The 15,107-nt window shown below is 40.0% G+C and overlaps 1 protein-coding gene across 4 annotated transcripts in view; it reads left to right on the top strand.

The window, feature by feature from the left end:
- LOC147028318 (SCO-spondin-like) overlaps positions 1-15,107 on the top strand; it is a 431,359-nt gene that overhangs the window by 161,808 nt on the left and 254,444 nt on the right. For all 4 annotated transcript variants that reach the window (XR_015057517.1, XM_085878618.1, XM_085878617.1 and 1 more), the window contains exons 51-57: positions 162-405; positions 581-722; positions 7,165-7,371; positions 7,472-7,597; positions 7,762-7,992; positions 11,202-11,366; positions 13,147-13,326. Coding sequence is in view for 3 of the 4 variants with exons in the window: in XM_085878618.1 (XP_085734744.1) it covers positions 162-405; positions 581-722; positions 7,165-7,371; positions 7,472-7,597; positions 7,762-7,992; positions 11,202-11,366; positions 13,147-13,326 (1,295 nt within the window). In the remaining variant the exon portion in view is untranslated. The remainder of the gene's footprint in view (positions 1-161; positions 406-580; positions 723-7,164; positions 7,372-7,471; positions 7,598-7,761; positions 7,993-11,201; positions 11,367-13,146; positions 13,327-15,107) is intronic.

The raw sequence follows: 15,107 nt of genomic DNA on the forward strand, positions 1-15,107 counted from the left end.
ATTTCAAAAATGTATTGGACCTGATATGTTCTCGTGGATCAAGCATTACGGAGCGGTGGTATGCGCTCTCCCGAGTGCCCTTCTCGTTTTCATTGTGATCTTTCTGAAGTATTTGTTCGGATATTTTGTTGGGTCATACATTGCACTTGTGTTCCCACCAGAGTGGTCAAACAGGCTGGTTGGAGCCCTCTGCCACACGACCGCCAGCCATACCTCCAGATTAACTTCTTACAGCCCATGCTGGTATCTGGTATCGTCACGCAGGGTGGCGCCACCGTTCGCTCCAGTGTGCAAAGCAATGTCTTCACTCGGGCCTATGTCAGCCAATACCGTTTGGCCTACAGTTTGAATGGCCATCATTTTGCAAGCTATGTTGAGCCTGGAAAACCCTGGAGTAGGCCTAAAGTACGAGAGTCATTTTTTATCATTATAACTTTTGGAAGATTATTAAGTTCAGCATGACTTCATAACCTGCAAAGCTACATGCTTTCCATGCCAATTTTCTCTTCCGTCTTTGAAATAGCCAGGTTTCGGAGGCCTTTTAAAATCTGAAGAACTAACCTCAATTCGCCTTTGGCAGGTTTTTCAAGGAAATTTTGATGGTGTAACTCCTGTAACGAGAACACTGCCACATCCAATTTTACTGCAATTTCTCCGCATTCTTCCAGTCACCGGTCAGGGCGACTTCTTTCTTCGTGTGGAGGTGTTGGGCTGCATTCCTCGTGAGTTACTCTCAATATGTGCCGGGATCAGTCAATACCATGATGACCCTTGTGCACTCAGGTCCTTATGGTGTGTACGCATTGGGTATAATTACATTTATTTAATTCAATTTGACCGGAGATACGATTGTCAGTTGCAGTCTGAAATAATTGCATGAATGATCAAAGGCAATTTATTTTATTTTCCCGGTGGGGGGGGGGTTGAACTTCCACTTCAAGAAACTTGTGAAGTGTTGTGTTCCCAATGAACATTCATGCTTGGTAGATTGCAGGGTTCTGGAACAAAACTCCAGATCGTCAGTCAACTCTCCAGCAGACAAAGTAGGTTTAACGGGTAGTTTGGAATCCCAGAGAAATCTTGGCCCAGAGAGCCCCAATGACTCCATAAGGTCTTAGGCTTTTATGGAGCGAATGGCCAGGCCTGCCGAGTTAATGTCGGTTGCCATGTAGTTCCATTGAGAAGGTGATATACTCTTGTGGATCCTTTGCTCTACTTCTGCCATGATGGCGATGGGTTCCTGTCTGAAGCATACCTCAATACCTGATACCTCAAAGAGACTATTGAGGAGGTCTGGACCAGGAAGAAGTACCTTATTTAGAGAGGCATCATGATAGGCAGCACTGCTGTCGAACACCACACAAATATTTTCAGGTTTGCGTGGATGGAACACAGCAAAATGAGGAAGATACCATCGCGGTTGTTTTGCCTCTGTTCCTGGTTCAAGAGGCTCAGCATGTCCTTTGGAAAAGAGTTTAGCCAGGAAGTCTACGGACTGCTGTTTAAGAGCTGGTTTCTTATCCAGAAGCTTGCAAAAGCACTTTAAGCAGTTGGTGGCAAGGGATCGATTGTCTGGAAGTTTTACATTGTGTATGAAGGGTAATGGAGCCACACAATTACCATTTTCATTTCTGATGAATCCTTCCTCCATGATCACAAGAAAACGGTTGTCTTCTATAGAGCGACCCGGCCCGTCATCATTCCTTGTTCGCTGAAAGACGTCACTGCCGACCTTATTGTTGTTGGCTCTGTCATCACAGGATCTCCTAAAGAGCTGACCGAAAAGTACATGACGACGTGGTTGGATGACTTCCTTGATGATGACACAATTAGAGCATGACGAGCAGACTGATGGTCTTCCATTATCGAGAATGTGGGTACGATAGGCCTTCACTCGCTCAGGGCTATCGACACTGTCCAGACATACATCACCGATAATAATTATCATCCATCCAAGGTCCATACGCTGTGTCCACGGAGCATTAGGTGGTCCATTTTGAGATTCTCTGAACTTAAGCAGCTGAGGAGCATCTCGTCCAAATAACAGCAAGATGCTCACTTCTGTGTCAGGTTCGGGAAACATTTCAGCGCTAGTACGTACATGTGAGTGGAGCCTTGCGACCTCTGGTGTTGGAATCGCAGCGGAATTGCAAGGAATGGTATTACACTCTGTCAGTTCCGGGAGTGGCAGGTGGACGATTCCATTGGAAGATCCGATGACTAGATTACTGACACTCCTACCACTGGCTGCCATAGTTCTGGAGCAGGTTTTGAGTTCGTAGGGGACTAGATTATTTGGCACATTGAAGGAATCAGAGTTCACTGTCGCTGTCCATTAGTGATGGGGAATACATGTTTATATTTCAACCTGATCGGACACATGGTCTGGCAGCCAGAATTTTTTTTTTAAATCTGGGTTGTTTTTGATTTATTTATTTAAATAAGGCTCACTTGGCTGTGCCTGGATGGGTTTGAGGGTGGAGGAGTAGCAGCTGAAATGTGAATCCTATCCAAGTTCCTCTTGATGACTTTATCTTTGCTTTTTGCTTGTTTCGGTTCCTTCTGATTTCTCCAATGCAGGACTGTACATATTTGGTGTTCCATTTGATTTGAATTGAATTAATTTTAATCCCATTCTGAATTAAATTGAATATTAATAAATGCCATGGGTCAGCGTCAAGTGTCCGATCAAAGCGTGACGTCTTGTTACCTGGTCGTCACTGCCAGCAGTTATAAAATGGCACTTCCAGTTTCTGTACACCATTCATTCCTAATTCCATAATTCCAGTTTTTACTCTGTTTGTTTGTTTTCTTGTTTTCTTTTTTCTTTCTTTCTTTCTTTCTTTCTTTCTTTCTTTCTTTCTTGTTCGGGTGATATCTCAGCCATCCTTCTTCACCAGGAAGCTGAAATTTGGGGACAAAGTGAAGATGTACTTTGGCAAAAATCGTGTTTTTTTTTATTTTTTGATAAATCAATTAATTACATAATTATTATCGATTTATTAATTACTTATTTATTTTGTTTCTCATCTGGGCAATATCTCAGGCACCTTGTGAACGAGGAAGCTGTTATTTGGACATGGCAGTGAACAAGTGATTTGGCTATTAAAAAAAAAAGAAGTATTTTTGATTTATTGATTAAGCAATTCATCGATTAATTATTCAGTTTTTGATTTATTGCTTAATTTTCATGGTTATAGATTCGGATGAAACAGCGGTGGTTTTGGTGTGCTATTAGCCATTTGATTAAGAAATTAATTATTTTACGATCATTATTTATTTACTTTAATTATGCAATTAATCAATGAATCAATCAATTATTGTACACCGCTCTCTCACAATTATGTCTCCGTGTGCTGCACAGTGGCATCGCCGGGCACCAAAGGCACTCCAGCAATGTCGTGCACTGGAGGATTTGTTATTTATTTATTTATTTATTTGGCATGGGGGCGGTGTACTTTGAATGTACCGCTACTTGTGGCTATCGTATTAATTCCGTAACACACCAGTACACAAACACCATACAAAATACACCACACAAAACTACACAAAACAAGTCCTGGCAAGGGTGTGCAATCTCTGATTGCTCTTTTTCTTGTTATCCCACCCCCCGGAGGGAGGGAGCGGGATATTGTAATCGTCCGGTTTGTTTGTCTCTTTGTTTGTTTGTTTGTCTGTCTGTTAGCAACTTTACAGAAAAACGGCTTTAGCAAAAACTATCAAATTTAATCCACAGGTGGGCAATGAACCTTGGACGACCCCATTAACTTTTGGGTCCAATTGGATCAAAGGTCAAGGTCACGAAAAGATCAAAATCGTTTTTCCACTCATAATTTCGTCAAAAATGATCTTATTTACTTCAAACTAAGCTTATAGTGAACCTTATTCTATTTGTCACTTATAATCCTACCCATTCCTATAGTGAAAAATGCATATTTGTGAAGAACGGTAGGGTCCGAAGTTTTGAGGGTCATGGTCATCGGTCAAAATTACAAATTTTCCATTAAAACTAAAACATGGTTACAAAAATACAACTTGACGGGAAAACGGCTGGCTCAAACAGTCAGATTGTATCCACAGGTGGGTAATGAACCTCGGACGACCCCATTAACTTTTGGGTCCAATTAGGTCAAAGGTCAAGGTCAGGTCACAAAAAGGTCAAAATCATTTTTTTGCTCATAACTTCGTCAAAAATGATCCGATTTACTTCAAACTAAGCTTATGGTGAACCTTATTCTATTTGTGACTTAAAATCCTAACGATCATATCGTGAAAAATGCATATTTGTGAAGATCGGGAGGGTCCGAAGTTTTAGGGGTCATGGTCATCGGTCAAAATTACAAATTTTTGATTAAAACTAAAACATGGTTACGAAAATACAACTTGACGGGAAAACGGCTGGCTCAAACACTGTCAGATTGTATTCACAGGTGGGCAATGAAAGTCTCGAGTCAAAATCGCTTTACGATCAGAACGTTTTCATTTATTTGTTATTTAATATTCCTGTTGAACAAATAAACATAACACAGAATATAAATTGAAAGAATATTTCATTGTTTATTAACAAACACAAATAATGAACCGTTCTCAATACTATATTACATATAGTACATACCTATGATATGGACTGTATATATTGTAACTGTGAAAGTGAAATTATTATTTATAGTATGGACATGATTAGCTGTAAACTAGTGGCCAAGTATATCTTAAGTTTATATTGTTTATTATCCACAAATACACATTTGCTAAGTAATGTAATTATATTAAGTTTCATTGATAAATTCTTCAACTTTATTGCAAGAAATTTTTCTGTGTTCATTGTAACTGAAATGTATCAGCTGGAGCACCATCCGGTGTGATCATTTATCAAACTCCATGTAAAGTATTGTCATAGTATATTTGCAACCTTATGAAGTATATGTTATAGTTTCATTTGTCTTTTATGTGCAATATTTTGGTATAGGCACACATATGGTGTCCCTCATCCCGACACCTAGCGACTGGTGTCATAAACAATGCGAACTCAGCTCACGTCAGTGATACGATTTCATGATAACATCATAACGCAACTCGTCATGTTTTGTTTTTCGCGATGTGCAAACACACCATAATTATCCTTCATAATAAATGGCATTTTAAAATGATATTTTTTCTGAAACATTCCTTCTAGTTGATCGATATAATGATGTTCACCACGTTTCACTTCTGCTCTTCTATATCTCTATCTCTAAATATATAACAATACTATTCAAAAGAGGCTTGGACAAATCTATTTGCCCACATGGTATTATCAAAGACTCTATTTGGGAGATTTTTTTAAGATGAATAAAATGTAAAAAAAAAAATGTTTGTTTGTCTTATTGTATGATGTAGTCTGATGTTTATTATCAAGTGCACCACGCACTATATAAACCACAGGTACTTGAAGCTTGTAAATTATGTTAATTTGATATATTATAACACATGTTTGATAGGTGTGGGTAGATGGATAATAAATATTAATTCTACAGGCCATATCTACACTCTACAGACATACGCGGCCAGCTCAAGACTAACATAATTTACAAGTTTCAAGTACCCATGATTTAAACAACAGTTATCACATTCAAGCATTATGATGTCATCGGTCAAAATTACATATTTTCCATTATAAATCAAAAAAGGTTAGGAATATGCATGTTTACTATGGAAGACATGTATCAAGTCCTTTTTTGGCTTTCATTTGACACCATGACCTTTGACCTTATGTGGCCTTGACAGGTCAAAATCATTTTACGGTCATAACTTCATCAAAAATGGTTTAATTGACTTCAAACTAAGACTAAAATATTCCTTATTCTATTCCTTATAATCAACATTCAGGTTAAGGATGTATCAAATTTAAATTTGATCCCCAAAATAACTTTATGCCTTAAATGGGCGGGATTTGTTGTGCCTGGCACCACTTGTTTAAAATGTTTTTATTACTTGTTATAAAAGTTGCCACGTCTGTCTTATCCATCTGTATGTTTTTCATGTTATCACTTGAGAACGGATTTCAATGAATCCAACAACGATGGATTCGAGGAACTCCCGGGAGGTTTGTGACACAAAAGTAAATAAATAAAGGTCTGTTTGTGTGTATGGGTACGTGGGCACGTGGGAACATGGGGCGAAACTACAAATGCCAACTTGTGATGCTAGTTATCCCCGCACAGAGGGCAGGATCTCCCAGGAATCCTTTTGAGTTCCCCTGGAACATTGTTCCGGGGAAGCTAATGGGATAGCCCATCGTCAGTCCGTCCATCCATAAACACTTGCAACTTCTTCTCCGAAACTGCTGATGGGATTATGACCAAACTCGGCTAAAATCATATTTGGTATGTTGCAACTCAATTTTGTTCACGACATGAAACAAATTGGGGTCAAAGTGGGTCCAGGTTTTACCATTCCCCCCCCCCCCCAAAAAAAATAGGTATTTGGTTGCTTTCGTATTCTTGTTCTTCAGTCAATATATTGGTGAGTCTCTTTCAATCCCGTTTCTCATATCTGTTCGATTCAGAAAACGTTTGCAATATTCAATCCTTTGTTTTTCAACATTTCCCTTTTATTCATAGAACAGAAATATATCACCCTATAAAACAGTGTTTCTGACTATACACCGCCTTTTAAAGCATCACAAAACAGGTCGCTATCCTCGCGACGCAGGTGACAAAAGGATACGAACAAAAAAAAAGAAGCTCATATTTTAATAATTTAATCGCACTATTTTTTTGAAAGGGTGAAAGTTAATTAGTATTTCTTTTCTCTTAAAATTTGTTGGTCAAAACACTATACCATCTATTTATTACGTAAGCAAAAATACCAGAATTTCCCTCTTCCCCTCTGCACTGTGTTCTCCATCATGAGTGCCGAGGGGTGGCGGACTGATGCAACATGGTGCTTTATGGAGAGGAGGCGGCAGCACATGACTCAAAAATACCACTCACATGCATATATGTAAAAATCTATATCATAAACAAAGTGGGAATCCCCTCTAGTGGGAACATAATCCTTTTAAACCTGCTGTTTGGTGTCGTGAGTATTGCATCGGAGGCCACGTTTAAAAGGATTATATTCCCACTGCATGGGTCAAACTTCCATGAAAAAACGTGCTTGTGTCTGAACAATTTGCACCACCAGGTGCAAGTCGAGCACCCGGAGAAGAATGGACTATAAGTCCAGAAGAATTTCCTTGGGGATGGTGGAAGCCTCATGGAGTGACAAAAGAACCCCCAATTCATCATGTTGGAGGAACACGGCCACCTGTGTCATTCACAACATTGTCACCTGGGCATCCAGGACTGCTTGGTTCTACAGAGATAGACATTGGATATCCATGGTCCCCAGGTAATTCCAAATGCATTACTGAGGGGGTTTTGTTCATTCTCACAAGCCCAGCTTATCTTGAATGTTCAATTGAAATGTCATCTCAAACTTATATTTGTAGGCTTACAACCACATCAACATTGCATGATGGGACAATTCCGATGCTCATCTGGTCAGTGCATCAATGCAAGAGCTGTCTGCGATGGTGTCATCACCTGTGCCGATGGCTCTGATGAGGTTCCTTGTGGTAAGAAAATCTGATGCAAGTGCCTTCAATATCTGAGCATATATATTTTACAGCAGCCTGACCACAAACTTTTACTTTCATAACCTTATCTCTGGTTTTGTATGCAGAAATAGTTTTAAATATTAATGTTTCATTGAATTTGTTGTTGTTGTTGTTGTTGTCAGGTTCAGGAGTGCGATTTCCCACACCACCATCCCCAGTTCTAACACAGACGACAGGTGCAACACCATTTTTTCCTGGCACACCCCCTGAGTGGTACCCTGAACCAGGCCCTCCCTACACAGTTCCTTGTTCCTCCAATCAGTTTTCATGCAAAAGTGGTGAGTGTGTGAGCATCGAGAGACGCTGTGACCTCAACCCAGACTGCCGAGATTCCTCCGATGAACATAATTGTGGTATGGGCATCCTCCTTTGTTCGTGATTATTATTTTCTTTCAATGATTTACTCTTGGGTAAGCTTATACAATCATTACTGAAAGAAAATAATGTCTTATGGATGCAGTCACAAAAAAGGATAAATTGGAGCCTATGACATCACACCCACCATGTTGATGACAACTGTTCTTGCTGGTCATTGGAAGAAGTTTTTCGGTTTATATTTTATAACAACTGGTATTTTAATACTTTGATGCTTCCCTTCTCTCATTTCGTCCTCACACATTCCTAAACTCTCCTTTTCCTCCTCTTATTCTTCCTCCAATTTGATTTTTTTTTCCTTTCTTTCAATTTGGCTTTCACTCCATGTATGGAAAATCAAGATGTGCTCCCCAACATTGGTTTGTCACCTTGCCCATTATTATCAAACAATGTTACTCAATCTCATTGTCCATTTTCATCAACTTATCGTTGAATCTTAGTCTGTTACTATAATAGGCAACTCGATGAAGGTCTCCATCTCAAAAAGAAAAGATTTTCACCGCACCCATCTTAGAATTACAGAACCATGATGGTTTCTGAAAGATTTTGATCTCAAGAACCTGAAACTGCTTGTTTGGTTGTTCAAAAACCCTGCAGTTAATGCAGTGTTCTTTATTAAAGATACAATTCCCATCACGAGCGTGGAAGGGCTCCGTTCATCAAAACTGATGCGATTGTCCGATTATAACGGGCTCTGATTGAGGAAAACTCGTCATGTCATATTATAAGAGTGTGAAGTATTTATTGTTCACGATCCATTAAAGGTGTTCACATTTTAATAAATATAGATGTTGCTATTTTCTTTGGTAAAAGAAACATTTATTTCCATAGGAAGACTGTGGAATGGTAATTAAATATGCTCATGAATTGAAAGACAAGGAATCGTAATACCCCAAATTGAAATGTTCAGAAGTTAGCAGTTAAAGTATTATTTTCGATTGAATCTGCATCCCGCAAAGCAGTTTAACTTTATCCATATTGAAACGAAATGAAACACGTTTGGAACAGTTGGAAATGATCAATTTGCTGAAAGATTATCATTATTGACTCAGAAAAAATACGAAATGAACAAGGTATAATTTCAAAAGGGGGAACAACAAACGGACTACAAAACCACTGTCTTTCCCGAATCGCAAAATCCATCATGAATATACCACAATCGGGTTATATAATTTGAAGTAGGTCGACGAACTATAAATCATCGGAATCCGACAGATCACTGGTGTTGCATCCTCCAAAATCATGTCTTCACGAACTGTTTGTGAGGTCTTTTTTATAATTGGCGCAGCCTGTAAATCAGTGCAAGAAATACGATTTGACTTGCAAGAAGAAACATTGCTCTGACACTTTGATTTATTTCAGCCACAATGTATGTGATTGAGAATTTCTGGGGAGCAGGTGGATCCTTCATCCTGTGAATTGTGAGTTCATCACCTTGTAATTTCCAGCCGTGTTTGGATGGATCTGTTGGCTTGATGAGTTGGGAAAGCGATATGCGATACAATGCCGCCTGCTAATTGGCACGTTGGTTGCAGAGATGCAGACAATCCGACGTTGGAAGTAAACATTGTTCACATGAAGATTTTGCACAAAACAAGTGGGAGCAGACTTCAATGACGCTGTCAATGCTCTCACCGTAAAGATCACAATCGAAGGACTCCATCGATTTGGACGAACCGTCCGTCATGACCAAATTCACGCCGATGTGTGCAGATGCATCTTGATACGTTTCTTTATTCAAGAGAATATCGAATGGCTTCTTCTGACCGATGCCGCAAAATCCGCTCTTACTATCGCAACTGGTGAAAACGTGAATACGGATCAAGGCCAAACTTTCTGACCCAGTTCTCCGGTCAGCCGATCCACATTCAGCAGTTCGTCTTTGCCTGTTGGTCCTGTGTAGATGTACAAACGGTATTGGAAGTATGATTTCAGACTCAAAGCTACAAACGGGTATTGTTAAATATAATATTGCTATTATGCGTACATGGTGGGAGGGGAGCAAATTTTACATGTAAATGTGTATCGTGTATGGGCGTTCACGGTGGGAGAATGCATTACAGTACAAGTCCCAGCGGATTACTTTCGTTGTTACTGCAGGTTTTTACCTTGCGCAGTACTCAGAAGCAATGGATCACAATAGGCCAAAAGCACCAATTCACCGGACAAATTAGAAAGAATTTCAAAAGCAATGCTCACCCGCATCGGGTGTTTCTGCCATTCTCTTTGGGTCACGTCTTCTCTTATGATTGCTTGTGACAAAGTGTTCGACTTTTTTTGCATATGATGCATGACAGAGGCAGCACATTTTCTGATCTCTGGGCCCCAGTTAATGATGAGCTGTCAGAGAACCGCAGTGATCTTTGCCGAGCTTTCACCATTGGGTCACTCGACTCAGCGGATCAAGACATTGTAGCTTCTTCCACCAACTTCTTCTTCTCAAGATGCTTCTTGCCACCTTGGATGTTAGGTTTGTTTGTGGACCTCGAGTACCAATGCCGATGATACCCACACTGAGTTGGAATCGGTTCCTCGTCGGTCCACAAAAGATGGTGCTTTGATGGCTGTATGGTAATCGTCACCTATTTCAACCTCAAGCTACGCTTTCCCATTCTGCTTCGTTTTTTCTGAGCTCAATTCACTACAAGTCATCTTGCAATGATGGATATTAAACACTCCATGACAGCAATGATAATCCGTGGTATTATTATTTTTTTTGTTCCTCGAGATTAGAGTCTGGAGAAAGCACTACCATACTGCACCCAAGGTTGCAGCTCAATGATTGGTTTTCCTGAGAGCCAACGTCACACGTGCAAATAACTATGGGTAATTGAGTAGGAAATTGGTGAGGCAAAAATAAACTTTTCAAACAAAGTCATTTTTACAACTAACTGCAGGTTTTTTTGAACAACCAAACAAGCAGATTCAGATTTGTGAGATCAAAATCAATAATAAACCGTCATGTATGTGTCATTCTAAGATGGGTACCACGAGATGAAATGATAGAGACCTTCATCCAGTCACCTATAATTGTGTTGTCGATTTTTAAGTTCAACCAGCAAATGAGTAAAACAATATCCAAGGTTTTTCCTTCAAAAAAGTCTCCATACCAGTTCATCAATGTTGTATGGTAGTTGTGTGTGGTTGCAATCTGCTGTTCCATATGGCAACACATGCTCTGCTGCAGTGGACTGCATTCTCTCCCCATGGACTTCATGGAGCAGCTGTTCCAGGAGCTGCGGTCTGGGTGTTGTTTTTCGACGGCGAGACGTAGTGCGACAGCAGCTTATCAGCGGCTCGTGCGACCGAGGCCTAATGGACAGTCGTGCTTGTTTTGTCAAAGCTTGCCCAGGTGCAGTCCAGTTTTGTGGTATATATTTAATGATACATGTAGTCATTTTTTTCCTCCCATTTGGTTATCATTTTGGAGGTGTGTGGTGTTTTTTGAATAATTCCATAAAGTCCATCTGCAGTCGTGGCCAAAAATATTGGCACCCTTGCACTTTTTTCATACAACTCATAATTTTCTCTATAAATAAGTTGAAATTGACAAAAATATTTGTCCCCACAATTCATTATTTCGCTGTTGATAAAACAGAACCTTTGTTTTTAATTCAGAACTTAATATGTCCTTTTAAATCAGAAAATATAAAGAAATGGCATCGACAAAATTATTGAAACCCTCGACTTAATATTTGGTAGCACATCCTTTGGACAAAATAACTGCAGTGAAGCACTTCCTATAGCCATGAATGAGCTTCCTACACCTCCACTGGCAGTGTTGCCCACTCTTCTTGTGCAAACTGCTCCAGTTCTCCCAGATTTGAAGGGTGCCTTCTCCCAACTGCTGTTTTCAGATCTCCCCACAGATGTTCAATGGGATTTAGAACTCAATTCATTGTTGGCCACTTCAGAACAGTCCAGCATTTTGTCTTGAACTATTCCTGGGTACTTTTTGAAATGTGTTCGGGGTCATTGTCCTGCTGCAAGACCTATGACCTTCGACGGAGACCCAGCTTTCTGACACTGGGTTGAACACTGCGCTGAAAGGCCTTGGTAAACTCATGATTTCATGATGCCATGCACACATTCAAGGCACCCAGTGCCAGAGGCAGCGCGGCAACCCCAAAACATCACTGAACCTCCTCCATGTTTGACTGCAGGGAAGGTGTTCTTTTCTTTGAAGGCTTCATTTTGTTCTCTGTAAATATAGCGATGATGTGCTTTACCAAAAAGCTCTAATTTGGTCTCATCTGCCCACAGGACATTCTCACAGAAAGATTTTTGCTTGTTCAGGTGTGTTTTGGCAAACTCCAGTTGGGCTTTCTTATGTATCATTCTCATCAGTGAGGTCCTCCTCGGTCTCCAACCATAGAACCCCTTTCATTGAGTCGTACCTTGTGTCTGAAGATCAGCTTGAATCTGTTTAGCAGTTGATCGAGGTGCTTTCTTCACCATTCAAACAAGCCTTCACTGCAATCTTCGATCAAGATTTCTCTTGTGGACACGTTCAGGGAGCTTGGCTGCAGTTCCATGGGCCTTAAACTTCATAACATTGCGTTTGGTTGACACGGGAACATCAAGGTCTCTGGAGATGGACTTGAATCCTTGAGATTGTCCATGCTTGGCTACAATCTTGTGTCTGACCTCCTCAGACAATTCTCTGGTTTACTTTCTTTTCTCCATGCATATTGCGGTGGTCCACACAGTGACACAAAACAGCAGAATAACTCCTTTTCTCTATTCAAACTAGTTGAATGAGTGATTTTTATATTGCAGGCACCTGTAACTCATCACAGGTGAGTTCAATTTCAAAGTGAAGGAGAATCACCTGCTTGAAATCTCATTATTTTTTACAACTTCTAAAAGGTACCAATAACATTGTTCAAGCCATTTTCGGATTTGTGTGTGGAATAAGCTAAGATTTCGTAATTTTTTTCAGCTTTTTTTGTTTTGTTCCACTGCAAACCAAACAAAATACATATGGGGATACCTGTAGATTTTTTTAATTTCAACAATTTTCTGGAAGAAATGGTGCATTGTTTTTTTTTTTTTAAAGTGCAAGGGTGCCAATATTTTTGCTATATCTCATTTTTACCACATTAATTTTTCTCAACTTATTTCATCTGTAGTCAATGGTGGATGGTCGTTTTGGGGTCAGTGGTCCACATGCGGAGTGTCTTGTGGAGGTGGAATGCGGGTGCGAGCCCGACTATGTGTGGAGCCTCCTCCAAAGAATGGCGGCTGGCCATGTATTGGGCAAAGCTGGCATTGGGACAGTTGCAACACTCAACCTTGTGCTGCCACTGGAGGTGAATATAATATGGTATCGGGCATGGAACTTGTCTCACTTAATTTCAATGAAGAGCATGATGATGTTGAGAACAAAGTTCAACCTCCTTATTAATCACTTGTAACTTTGTACATTGCAAAATTTTATGTCTTTGGTTTCAAAAGAAACGGTCAGTGCAAAATGCTGTGTACTCCAGCTGGTTTAAACTAACACATCCCAAGAAAACTAATGGTTGGACAAAGGTTTGAATGGTTTTTCTAACTATTGCAGTTTTTAGATGTGGGAAATCCTTTATGAGATAGTTTGTGCTTTATATTTTCACTTGGTGATTGGATAATGTTGTGATAAAACAAGAATGACCGCATTGTGTGATCACAACCTGCGACACAAAAAATATACATATTTTGCCTCCCCTCATCCTCCCCGGTTCACTCGTTTCCCTCATCCTTGCTGTTTAACGGCTCAGCTTACATTCTCTAACCTGTCTTGTTAACCTCATGCGGTGTCTGTCCCGTGTTCCCATGTGAATTAATAAGATTTGGTAGAGCCGTGTCTCTCCTTTGTTCCCATGTGAATGAATAAGATTAGACAGAGCCGTGTCTGTTTCGTATTCCCCATTAGTACAGTCAAAATGCCGGATGACCTCACACAAATTGCAACAAAAGCAAACTCAACAGATTTTGATTCCTGGATATGTCCTCAGTGACGGAAAAAAGTCCTAAGGGATCCTCCAGGGGGGAAAGTCCTGAAATCATGGAAATCCAATATGGCCGCCACCCGGCTTCGGGGAAAATGAGAAAATTGTAAAGATTGATATTTAAATATGTAAATATATTATTTTCTGCATTTTAATTGTTTCTCGTTATGGTCAGTATATTGATATACAAGAATAATTATAAAAAAGTGAAATGTATTGAGGGTAAAATAAAAAATTATAACTTTTTTGTCCAAAAATGTCAATATTTTGTCCCGAAAAAAAAAAATTTACCTGATACTGATTTTGGCTCCTGGACAAAAAAAAAAAAGAAACGTTGAATAGACAAGATGAAATCAAGTCTATGGCAATACAATATAATTATGTAAATCATTGAAACATGACAAAATTCACAATTCCACTCGGGGCAATCACATCTGCCTGACAAAGGTTTCGAAATGAAAATGCAAATTCGTATTAAACTCAGAAACTACATCCATTATAAACTTACTATACATGTTGAGAAAAATCAAGCGTATTAAAGTTAGAACTCGACAATGTCATCATCATCCTCATAATTGTCACATGAAGTGTTTGTGCAGCCAGAGCCCCTGCAGTTTCCACAAGCTGGAGTGCACTCAATGTTGTGCTTCTTGCATGTGCATCTCATGGTGCTACATTCAGCCTGGCAGTTGCACCTAATGACACGTAACATCTTTTCAGGAGCTGGAGCTATTGATGTCTGAAGTGGCACAAAACCCTCGTCACACTTCTGCCAGCCCCAGTCTGTCGGAAGAAGTTCATCTGCACATCCCTTCCATTCTTGGACTTGCAGATACACGCGCAGGCTGTGATACTTTGCTGCTTCTGATGTTGGTGGTAGCATCTGTGGTTGCACGTGAGAGGAGCTCGAAGCCACCTTGTCCCAGTACAGCTGATACCGGAGGGTGTCCAGGGTGTCAGTTGACTTTCCGTTGTAGATTATCACCAATGTTTTTCTCCTGCATCTGCCACATCACATATGGAAGCTGGATATGTTTCAAAAACCTTGACCTGCTCACGGAATGTGTTGTTTGCTTTGAACTTTTTGAGGGAAGCTCCCTTTC

This window comes from Eptatretus burgeri, chromosome 4, assembly GCF_056783735.1.
Source record: "Eptatretus burgeri isolate ZD-2024b chromosome 4, Ebu_testis_v1, whole genome shotgun sequence".
Taxonomy (NCBI): domain Eukaryota; kingdom Metazoa; phylum Chordata; class Myxini; order Myxiniformes; family Myxinidae; genus Eptatretus; species Eptatretus burgeri.